Source organism: Saccopteryx bilineata, chromosome 8, assembly GCF_036850765.1.
Source record: "Saccopteryx bilineata isolate mSacBil1 chromosome 8, mSacBil1_pri_phased_curated, whole genome shotgun sequence".
Taxonomy (NCBI): domain Eukaryota; kingdom Metazoa; phylum Chordata; class Mammalia; order Chiroptera; family Emballonuridae; genus Saccopteryx; species Saccopteryx bilineata.
The window spans coordinates 56577795-56590192 of record NC_089497.1 but is presented as its reverse complement, the minus strand read 5'-3'; the positions used below and the strand labels follow the sequence as shown (position 1 = coordinate 56590192).

Here is a 12398-nt window from a genome sequence, read left to right as displayed (position 1 = left end):
TGAATAAATAAAGAATGAGATGGCACTCGAACTCCAAGTGTGCAGGCTTTATTAGAGGAGAAAGACCTGCCGGGGCACTTCTCCGAAAGAAGGGCCCCCAAAACAGACTGAGGCAAAATTTTATACAGTTGGGAATAGCCTTGAGCAAGGGTGTGCTGGTATGTTTGGCTTTCTGGAATACTCTTCCTTGTGGCAATCGACCAGCTTCCTGGAACCCCTCTGTCCCAGAGCTTATTGTCCGGTAATTAAGGGTGGGGTCAGGCAGCCAAGCAGAACAGCAAAAGGGCAGTTGTAATTCCTGGTCAATTCTTGTATCTATCAATTTCCAATACCAAATCTAATACTAGAAGCTCTCAATAAATATTTATGTTTCTAAGGATGGTTAGATTTTTAGCATTGATCTTCTAATACATCATAAAAGGTCTGAGGTTTTCTTTAAACCTAATTTAGATGATGACTGAATAATTAAATTATTAAAACGTGAAAGTAGTATTTCAATCAAATTTAATCCTAATATAAGTCTACATTTGTACATTCATATATACATATACCAGAATATACATAAAACCACAATTATATCTGGTTGTTGTGCTATATTGATGTACTACAGCTCATTTTTCAAAGGCAAATATTATAGATCATTCCAGACACCTGTGTTCACACAATCAGATCTTAGAAACTATATTTGGATATACAAGCTATTAAAAGCTTCTTGTACTGAGTGACCTTTCAGGCAGAATTTAGATTGAATACTCACGCTGGTGCTGCCTGTTGCTGAGTGGAAGTCTGCAGAAAACCCTGGATTCAAACCTCTGCTGGATTTTTGTTTACTTTTGTTTCCTTTCATTTTGCCTTAAGAAGATGAACAATGAAACCACAACCCTGATATCCTTGAAGGAGGCGATGAAAAGGTTTCTAAGGGCTACAGGGAGGGAGAAAACATAAGTCTGCTTTTCTGGGAAGGTGGGTTAGAGAAGTAAGAGATAAAAATAGGCAAAGAACTACAGGCATGCCAATTAGAATTCTATCTCCATTAAAATGGTTTAAGTCTTCCATGTTAAAATATATGTATAAGTTAATAATAAAGAAAAATTTACTCCCAAGTACAATGATTCCATTCAATTAATACATGTGTTATATGGTAGCTATTCAAAAATAAGTAAAATGTGGTTTCTGCCCTGAAGGAACTCACAGCCTGTAGGGATAACAAAAGTATTCCAAAAGCTTAAGATTTAATGTGACCCTATGAAGGTCATGTTCCTAAAAGGCTATAAAAGCCCTGGCCAGGGGATTCAGTTGGTTAGAGCGTCATCCTTATACACCAAGTTTGCGGGTCTGATCCCTGGCCAGGGCCCATGCAAAGATCAGCCAGTGAATGCATAAATGGGTGGAGGTTTCTCTCTTTCTCTTCCCCCCTTCCTCTCTCTATCTAAAAGCAATAAATAAATAAAAATTTTTAAAAATTAAAAACAAATCAACCAATGAATGCATAAATAAGTGGAATTGATCTTTCTCTCTCTCCCTTCCTCTCCTTCTCTAAAATCAATCAATAAATTATTTTTTAAGTTGATACTCATGCTTCCAATTGTGCCATGAATGATAAGGTTTATTTTTTTGATAAGGTTCTTTTTTTTCTGACCCAGGGAGTAAGGCAGGGATGCATCGATTTATATTGTTCTACATTTTTTTTGTTTTTTAGCGAGAGAGAGACAGACAGACACAGCCGTGGCACCTTAGTTGCTTATTAATTGCTTTCTCATATGTGCCTTGACCAGGGGGTTCCAGCCAAGCCAGTGACCCCTTGCTCAAGCCAACAACCTTGGGCTCAAGCCGATGACCCTGGGCTCAAACTGGTGACCCCTCACTCAAGCTAGTAAACCCGTGCTCAAGCTGGTGACCATGGGGTTTTAAACCTGGGTCCTCAGCGTCCTCACCACTGTCTGGTCAGACTGGTGTTCCACTTATTCATGTATTCATTTGTTCATTCTTCCCCCTCTAATTAGTTTATTCGTGTATGAATAAACCTACAACCTTGGCCTAGCAGGACAACGCTCTAACCAAATGAGCTACCCAGCCAGAGCAAAAAAAAATTTTTAAAGGGCTATGAGAACATGAAGAGAGGATCAATTAATTTTGCCTTTGACACTAGGAAAAGGACCTCTTTATAGAGCAGGATTCGGGAACCTATGGCTTGTGAGCCAGATGTGGCTCTTTTGATGGCTGTACCTGGCTCGCAGACAAATCTTTAATAATAAAAAAAAATGTTAAAAATATAACATATTCTCATGTATTACAATCCATTCATTTCCTATCGCTCATGTTCATGGTTGTGGGTGGTTGGAGTCAATCGCAGCTGTCCTCTGGACAACACCAAATTTTTATTGGATAATGCATAAGGTACACGGGTCATTGTATGGCTCTCACGGAATTACATTTTAAAATATGTGGCGTTCATTGCTCTCTCAGTCAAAAAGTTTCCTGAGCCTGACCTGTGGTGGCGCAGTGGATAAAGCATCAACCTGGAAATGCTGAGGTCGCTGGTTCGAAACCCTGGGCTTGCCTGGTCAAGGCACATATGGGAGTTGATGCTTCCAGCTCCTCCCCCCCTTCTCTCTCTTTGTCTCTCCTCTCTCTCTCTCTCTCTGTCTCTCCTTCTAGTCTCTAAAATGAATAAATAAAGATTTAAAGAGAATCATAAAGCTCAGGAAACATTGAGCTATAATTCTAAAAATAAAGAAAAAAAAAAGTTTCCTGACCCCTGTTATAGAGGGACATTTAAGCTGGATCTTGAAGTGTGAGTAGGAGTTTATGAGAAAGAATTAAAGTATGAGAAGGAACTCTAGGCTGGGAAAGGAGTATATATAAGCCATAGAAGCTTGGAATTACACACTATATTCAGTCAGCAGCTAGATGGCTCAAGTGCAATTGGTGACTGAGGAGTGGCAGAAGATGGGAGCACAGGGTTAAGGACTTTATGTTTCCTGCTGAGGTCATCCAATTTGGTTCTTTTATTGATTGATTGATTGATTTTTGAAAGAGAAAGAAAGACAAGAACATCAATCTGTTTCTGTATGTGCCCTGACTGGGGATTGAGCCGACAACCTCTGTGCTTCAAGACGAGGTTCTAACCAAGGGCCCAACTTGGTTTTATTGATATCGCTGGGCAAGTCAGGGTGGCATAAAAGATATACAACCAGTTGAAGGATATGATCAGAAGTATGTTTTAGGGGCATATTTCTGGAGGATGGATTTGAGGTTGCAGAAATTGAAAGCAGAGACCCAGTGAGGCTACTGTAATCCTAGGTCCAGTTGAAAGGTGGTAATTAAATGGTGCAGTGGAGATGGAGAGAAGGGGATAGATTAGAGATGTTAATGGGGAGGGGGGAAAAGGTAAGAATTATTCTGAGATTTCTAGTTCAAGATATTGAATAAATGGTGATGTCATTAACTGAGTTGGGGAAATGTAGTAGAAAACAGACTCAGATTTGCAGACATGTTCATTAGGATTTATTTGGAATGGACTGGGAATGGCTTTTGGTGAGAGGACTCCAAAGAACTGCTACAAATGTAAACTTTTAAACTGATTGGCAAGTCAGAGTTCCTCTCCACAGTTCAAGCTAGAGATAACCCATGATCTAAAAGTTAATACAAACAGTATGCCAGATAACATGGGCTTGATGTGTAAACAGAGATTGCCAGCATATTAGTTCATGCAGGCTTACATTCCTACAAAATGCACATTTCATACTGAGCCTTTATCTATATGTAAATAGAATCCAAAGCAGTGAGAATCTTCTAGTGTAGTAATTTTGGAAGATGGGGTAAAAGAGTAGTTAGCAAATTGAGTTTAGGACTGTTTAGTTTGACATCTGATTCAGGCGGAGATGTACAGAAGATAGTTGAAGATACAGGCCCAGAGCTTAGGAGAGAGGTGATACTTGAGGCTGAATTAGCCTTGGGAGAAAGGTCAAGGATAGAACCTGGGCAATCACAACAGTATTTAGGTCACAGGGACACAGATGCTCAGGAAAGTGTTACGTGTGTTTGTAAGTGTATCCCTTTCTTCATAAAAGACAACATGGGAGACCTCAGGCAAGTAAACTGCGATCTTTGTGGTTCAGTTAGACAATCCTGGTGCTACAGCGCCCTCTGATGATCAGGGCTATTCAGAGCTACTCACATCCTCTTGATGGGTTGCATAGCTCAGCATCCCCTTCACATTGCAGATTTCAATCATATAAGACATATTTTATTACTTCTGTGTAAGGCCTCTCCTAGGTGTTGGGTGACAGGAATACAAATGTCTAAGAAATATCTCTAAACCCCTCCTTCTAAGAGCTTACAACTTTGTTCATTAAAAGCTAACTCTTTTTTTTTTTTTTTGTATTTTTCCGAAGCTGGAAACGGGGAGAGACAGACAGACTCCCGCATGCGCCCGACTGGGATCCACCCGGCACGCCCACCAGGGGGCGACGCTCTGCCCCTCCGGGGCATCACTCTGTTGTGACCAGAGCCACTCTAGCGCCTGGGGCAGAGGCCAAGGAGCCATCCCCAGCGCCCGGGCCATCTTTGCTCCAATGGAGCCTTGCTGCGGGAGGGGAAGAGAGAGACAGAGAGGAAAGAGAGGGGGAGGGGTGGAGAAGCAGATGGGCGCTTCTCCTATGTGACCTGGCCGGGAATCAAACCCGGGACCCCTTGCACACCAGGCCAACGCTCTACCACTGAGCCAACCGGCCAGGGCTAAAAGCTAACTCTTAAAATAAAGCAGGAGGTGAGGAGTGACAGGTGATAGAAGTAGTCCTTGTGAGAATGAAGTAAGCAGGGAGGAGATATCCAGGTAGAAAGGCTGGGGGAGTCAAGCAGCCAGTGGAATTTGAGCTTATCCTTAAAAGGAAGGATAGGATTTGAACAATCAGAATAGGATGGAGAAAGCCACCTACCTAGATCCTGGTTTCAGCACTAGCTACCTATATGGCACTGGGTCTCAATCTTTTTGATACTCAATTTCTTTATCTGTAAAATAGTAAAAATCACTGCTTTACTTCTTATGGTAGTTGTGACACTCAAAATAATACTTGTATAAAATACATTTTAAAGTATAAAGTACATTACAAAGATAAGTCCTGGCAGATGAATTCAAGTAGACAATTTATTTTTATTTATTTATTTTTTTAGAGAGGAGAGGGAGAGAGAGAGACAGAGAGGGAGAGAGATGGGAGAGAGACAGAGAGAGAGAAGGGGGGAGGAGCTGGAAGCATCAACTCTCATATGTGCCTTGACCAGGCAAGGCCAGGGTTTTGAACTGGTGACCTCAGCATTTCCAGGTTGATGCTTTATCCACTGCGCCACCACAGGTCAGGCTCAAGTAGACAATTTAAAAGTTTGGCAATATAAGAAATGCAAGAACTAGGATGAGGGATAGAGAGAATGGCAGATAGCTATCCAACTATGGTAGTGGTTGTAAATAATATATTCATCTTGGCAACACCTTAATTTTGACCTAAACTAACCTTTGATTCTTTTATCCGATAGAGTTGACCACAAACTCCAAGCTTTAGAAGCACAGTTTAAAGAACTGGACTTCACCAAGGATAATCTGACACAGAAATTTGAACATCATAGCAAGATGTTGGCAAGCCAGGCAGCCCAAGATGAGCTGTGGAGAGCAGTTCTGGCACTCAAGTGAGAATCCAATAAGAAATCAGTGGGATTTTGTGGCATTGTGAGAACTGGCAATGGTCATTCTAAAACTAAATTTCTTAATATGGTTCCAGAAATGGATTGTGAAGAAAGCACATATTCTTAGGTTCATTCATTCAAAAAAGATTAATTTCAGCACTGGTTTATATGCCAGACACTCGTCTTGTCAGTCTCTTGCTTGCCAAAGTCTTACTAATAATGCAGAGACGTGACCTGGAAATACTGAGGTCACCGGTTCGAAACCCTGGGCTTGCCTGGTCAAGGCACATATGGGAGTTGATGCTTCCAGCTCCTCCCCCCCTTCTGTCTCTCCTCTGTCTCTCCCTTTCCTCTCTAAAATGAATAATAATAAAAAAAATAATGCAGAGACGGATAATATAACTCCTCTGCCATTAAGAAACTTACAGTATGGGTGGCGAGAGAACTAAGGTATCCAGTTTAGCACAGGTCTTATTTCTAAAGTATTTTCTAAAACACAACAGCTGGTTCTCCTAGTGGGTTTGTACTTCTTTGAGTTGTCCTAATAAAATTAATTTTATATCTAAACATAAAGTGTTCCTCTGCTTTAGAAGCTCTCCTCTTTTTTGTAGGTTCACTTCAATGGAATTGAATATTATATACAGCTACGTTATTGAAGTACTCATCCGCTTGCACACTTGTGTGCTTGAGAAGCTGCCAGACCTGGTGAGAGGTCTTCCCACCTTAACCTCTGTCCTCCGAAGAAAAGTCAAGAACAAGCGCATTCAGGTTGTGTGGGAATCTGTCCTGGAGGAGTGTGGACTGCAAGAAGGAGATGTCACAGCACTTTGTACCTTCTTTATTGCACATGGTAACAAGGCAGAACACTACAGTGCCAAAGTGAGACAGATGTACATCAGGGATGTCACTTTCATGATCACAAATATGGTAAAGAACCAGGCTCTACAGGATGGTTTGCTGAGGGCTGTTCAGCTCATTGAGAAGGGGAAAACAGTGACGGCCCCTGAAGAGCAAAAGTCATCCCTAAAAGAGTTTATACCAACAGTTAAAAACTAACCTGCTACTGACCTGTGGTGGCACAGTGGATAAAGTGTCAACGTGGAACACTAAGGTCACTGGTTTGAAACCTTGGACTCACCCAGTCAAGGCACATATGGGAGTTGATGCTTCCTGCTCCTCCCCTTCTCTCTTTCTCTCTGTCTGTCTCTCTTTTCTCTCTAAAATGAATAAATAAAATCTAAAAAACAAAACAAAACAAAACTAACCTGCTACCTTATGACCTAGCAGTTCCACTTCCAGTGATCTATTGTGCACATGGGAAATAATATGCATATACAAATTTTGTTATGGACTTACTTTTATAGCAAAAGTTTAGAGAGTATTAGAGAAATTATGAAAAATTGATATAATAAATACTTTCTGTGTAGCCATATAAAAGAATGAAGAGGCCTGACCTGTGGTGGCGCAGTGGATAGAGCATTGACCTGGAAATGCTGAGGTCACCGATTCGAAACCCTGGGCTTGCCTGGTCAAGGCACATGTGGGAGTTGATGCTTCCAGCTCCTCCCTCCTCTCTCTCTCTCTCTCTGACTCTCCTCTCTCTCTCTCTCTCTTCTCTAAAATGAATAAATAAATTAATTAAAAATAAAAAAAAAGAATGAAGAAGCTCTTTGTGTTATTTTATAATGATATGGAATCATCACCAAGATGTGATGTTGTAAAATATTTATTTCCAATATGTACTATTAAGTGGAAAAAGGGAAAAACACAAATACAAATATACACACATATAAACTAATATATCCATAAACTTTATAAACATCTTCTGGGGAGATACACGAGAACATGATAACATTGGTTGTCTTAGGGAAGAAAACTAAGAGGCCAGGGGATCAAATGTAGTAGGAAGTCTTTTTACTGTTTCTTTTTTTTTTTTAAGGCTTTTTTTTTTTTTTTTAATTTTTTATTTATTTATTTATTTTTACAGAGGCAGAGATAGACAGGGACAGACAGACAGGAACGGAGAGAGATGAGAAGCATCAATCATCAGTTTCTCGTTGTGCGTTGCGACTTCTTAGTTGTTCATTGATTGCTTTCTCACATGTGCCTTGACCGCGGGCCTTCAGCAGACCGAGTAACCCCCTGCTGGAGCCAGCGACCTTGGGTCCAAGCTGGTGAGCTCTTTGCTCAAGCCATATGAGCCCGCGCTCAAGCTGGCCACCTCGGGGTCTCGAACCTGGGTCCTTCCGCATCCCAGTCCGACGCTCTATCCACTGTGCCACCACCTGGTCAGGCTACTGTTTCTTTTTTAAAAAACTTTTTTTTGGTATTGATTTTAGCTAGAATGGAAGACAGACAGACGGACAAGAACATCCATCTGTTCTTGTATGTGTCCTGACCAGGGATCAAACTGGCATCTTCTGCACTTAGATGATGCTCTAACCAACCAAGCTATCTGGCCAGGGCATCTTTTTACTGTTAATCCATATGCACATTTTGAATTTTGAACCGTGTGTTCGCATTATCTATTAAAAGGCAAAACAAGCCTGGCCGGTTGGCTCAGTGGTAGAGCGTCGGCCTGGCGTGCAGGAGTCCCAGGTTCGATTCCCGGCCAGGGCACACAGGAGAAGCGCCCATCTGCTTCTCCACCCCTCTCCCTCTCCTTCCTCTCTGTCTCTCTCTTCCCTTCCCACAGCCAAGGCTCCATTGGAGCAAAGTTGGTCCGGGTGCTGAGGATGGCTCTATGGCCTCTGCCTCAAGCGCTAGAATGGCTCTGGTTGCAACACAGCAAAGCCCTAGATGGGCAGAGTATCGCCCCCTGGTGGGCATGCCGGGTGGATCCCGGTTGGGCGCATGCAGGAGTCTGTCTGACTGCCTCCCCGTTTCCAACTTCAGAAAAATACAAAAAAAAAAAAAAAGTAAAAAAAAAAAAGGCAAAACAAAAACAATACTTATATATTTATTGAACACTAAATACCATGTGCTAGGTGCTGTAACAGAAACATTTAAATATGTGGACCTCCCCTAGGTAAAGGTTAAATGCTGCTGTTGTATTTGGGATGTACAAATTCAGAACAGCGAGACTGAGGTAACACCTTGGAAGGATGTTAGTTAGAGAAGGATAAGAAGTAATACAAGGTGATGTTACCTTGCTGGCTCCTCCTTAAAAATGAGCCCAGCCCTGGCCGGCTGGCTCAGTGGTAGAGCGTCGGCCTGGTGTGCGGGGGACCTGGGTTCAATTCCGGCCAAGGCACATAGGAGAAGCACCCATTTGCTTCTCCACCCCCCCCCTCCTTCCTCTCTGTCTCTCTCTTCCCCTCCTGCAGCCAAGGCTCCATTGGAGCAAAGATGGCCTGGGCGCTGGGGATGGCTCCTTGGCCTCTGCCCCAGGCGCTGGAGTGGCTCTGGTCGCGGCAGAGCAACGCCCCGGAGGGGCAGAGCATCGCCCCCTGGTGGGCAGAGCATCGCCCCTGGTGGGCGTGCCGGGTGGATCCCGGTCGGGCGCATGCAGGAGTCTGTCTGTCTCTCCCCGTTTCCAGCTTCAAAAAAAATAAATAAATAAGCCCTAAGAGACACAGCAGGTTGCTTGGCAGATACATCCATTCAGTCTGGTCCTCTCCAGACACAGTTTTGGTTTTTTTTGTTTTTGGGTGGTTTTTTTTTTTTGTGACAGAGACAGAGAGAGGGACAGATAGGGACAGACAGAAAGGGAGAGAGATGAAAAGTACCAATTCTTCATTGAGGCACCTTAGCTGTTCACTGATTGCTTTCTCACATGTTCCTTAACTGGGGGGCTACAGCAGACCAAGTGACCCCTTGCTGAAACCAGCGAGCTCACGCTCAAGCTAGCAAGCTCGGGGTTTCAAACCTGGGTCCTCCGCATCCCAGTCTGACACTCTATCCACTGCGCCACTGCTTTGTTAGGCCAGACACACTGTTTGAAGAAACCATGAGTTGGGGAAGAAAAGGAAATTTCTCTGTTGTCTTTGCTCCATCCAATTTTCAATTAGCCAAACTTTGCTCCATGGGGAATGACATCCCATACCTCCAAGATGCATCATCTAAGCTGTCTGCCCCACTGCTGCCAGAAAGTCAGAGCTGCATTGTTCAGTGCTGTGTTTCACAGGAGTCCAAAGTGGCAGGAGGGGACAGAGATTCTAGGAATGCAGCTGGTCAGCCCCAGGCGGACAGATCAAGGGACAGTGGGTCCGGAAAGTAAACAAGGCCAAGGCTATCTGAGGAAACATATAAAATGTCTTCTTTTCTAAAAATATAAATAAAAATGCAAGAATTAAATAATAAGACTATGCTAAAAATCACTATCACTAGGGGATATATGATTGGTTGAGTTCAGAGGAGGAGTGTCGCTTTGTGATGAAAAGATACTTACTGGAAAAGTACACTAAACTGATCCTTGATGTAGGCAGGCCGCAAACAACCTCATTTAGGATAAATTGAGAAAGCGATGATCTGAAAACACAATATGACAGCAAGTAGAAAATAGATGAATGTTTCAAAGAGTAATGGAAAATTCCACCAAAAAAAGCAAGTTGGAACCCTATTAGAGAGCTAGAATTTTGGGCCAATGCAATAATACTATGGACAACTAGATGGCAACCAGAGGTTTCTGAACCCATGTTAAAACAAAACAAGGCCTACACCTCCTTGTTTTGGCTCCATCCAGAAACCACCTATCTCCCCAACCGGAATGACTTCAGCAACCCCAAAAATCTTAAAGACTATCTTCAAGCACAGTGGTTTTCTTTTCTTCTATAGTTGGTTTCCTCAAAAAACTCAGGTCAGTTCCCCTCCATCCCCCCTCCCGCACATTTTTTATTGTGGTAAAATACACATAAAATTTACCATCTTAACTATTTTCAAGTGATCAGTTCAGTGGTACTAAACATACAACCATCACTGCCATCCATCTCTACAACTTATAAACTGAAATTTTCTATCCACTCAACAATAACTCTCCCAGCCCCTGGCAACACCATTCTACTTTCTCTCTTTATGAGGTTTCAACATAAGAACATCCAAACCTGTAGAGAACTTTAATTTAGAAATTAAATTTAATGGGGTGACATTGATCAATAAGGAGGATATAGGTTTCAGGTGAACATCTCTATAGCATTTGAACTATTGATCATGTTGTGTGCCCATCACGCAAAGTCAAATCATTTTCCGTCACCATGTATTTGTCCCTCTTTACTCCCCTCCCCCCTGTAGAGAATTTTTTTAATTTTCATTTATTTATTTTTTTTTAGTGAGAGAAGAGGAGGCAGAGACAGACTACCGCATGCGCCCTGTTGGGCAGATAAAATATATTATGCTCACTTTGTTAAAGATGGCGCTGTCCACGGGGTAGCTCATCACCCAGATGATATTAATGTGTGTTAGGGGCGGGCTGTGGGCAGGCAGAATCCTTGTAGCCTGGGGCTTGGTTTTGAGATTAAGCCTTTCCCACCCAATGTGGGGTGGTACAATCCCATCATGCCTCAGGTAAGTGACTTTGTATTAGAGACTTCCCTATTTTGTATATTGGATTAAAGGTTTTGATTTCTACACTATAAAATGAGGGCAGAACAAGAGTTTGCGCTCTTAGTTCCTGAGATTAGCATTAGAGAGGAGAGAGCAGAGAGAGGCCACATGGAGGAGGCCAGAAGAAGCAGCCAAGATGGTGGAGTGTTGAGTGAGAAGCCAGTTTGTGTAGAGTTTGTGCAGGGAGAAGGAAGGAGATGGGGAACAGAGGGGAATAAAGTCTGGTGAGCTAGAAACCTTTGATTCTAGGAAACTCAGATAAGTCAGTAGCTTTGTGAGCACTGAATGTGAGTGGGTTTTGGAGCCCAGTGTGTGTTTTTACTTGCCGGCAAGCACAAACATGGCTTCCCAGTGTCATTTTTTAACAATAAAAGTGAGCAAACTCAAAAAGTACAAATTTTACAAACTCATTTGCCCAACATATAGGATAGTCAGGGGTCTTGGAAAAAAGTGGCTGATGTCGTCACCTCTATAGGTACAAGGTGTTGTAAGGTACCAAAAAGCTTGCAAATTAATATTAATATTCTGGGAGAAAAGGTCAGGCTTTCCTGTCCTTTCTTTGGAAAATGGAGGAAAAAGAATACAGAAGGCTCCTGACTTACAAGGACAACTAGGGTCATTTGGTTTTAAGTTCTCTGAAAGGATTAAGTTTATCTGAAGAACTCCCTTTCTCTTTCAATAAGAGATAAAATTAACATACCACACTACACTGATCTCAGCTTTCCCTCCCTTCCTGGAGTCCTGAGATTAACGTGTATCTCTAGGTCAGGAGTCAGGAAACTTTTTGGCTGAGAGAGCCATGAATGCCTCATATTTTTTTTAATTTTTTAAATTCATTTTAGAGAGGAGAGAGAGACAGAGAGGGAGAGAAAGAGAGAGAGAGAAGGTGGGGAGGAGCTGGAAGCATCAGTTCCCATATGTGCCTTGACCAGGCAAGCCCAGGGTTTCGAACCGGCGACCTCAGCATTTCCAGATTTTTTTTTTTTTAACAGGGACAGAGAGAGAATCAGAGAGAGGGATAGATAAGAACAGACAGGAACCAAGAGAAATGAGAAGCATCAATCACTGGTTTTTCGTTGCAACACCTCAGTTCATTGATTGCTTTCTCATATGTGCCTTGACCATGGGGCTACAGCAGACCAAGCAACCCCTTGCTTAAGCGAGTGACCTTGGGTTTA

General features: G+C 42.5%; 1 protein-coding gene across 1 annotated transcript; it reads left to right on the top strand.

The window, feature by feature from the left end:
• Positions 1 to 770: 770 nt before the first annotated feature.
• On the top strand, positions 771 to 7259 carry SMCO1 (single-pass membrane protein with coiled-coil domains 1). Its single transcript, XM_066241752.1, has 3 exons — positions 771 to 911; positions 5533 to 5682; positions 6291 to 7259. Exons 1-3 carry the CDS (start codon positions 862 to 864, stop codon positions 6733 to 6735), a joined length of 645 nt encoding a protein of 214 aa, XP_066097849.1. The 5' UTR covers positions 771 to 861; the 3' UTR covers positions 6736 to 7259.
• Positions 7260 to 12398: the final 5139 nt, after the last annotated feature.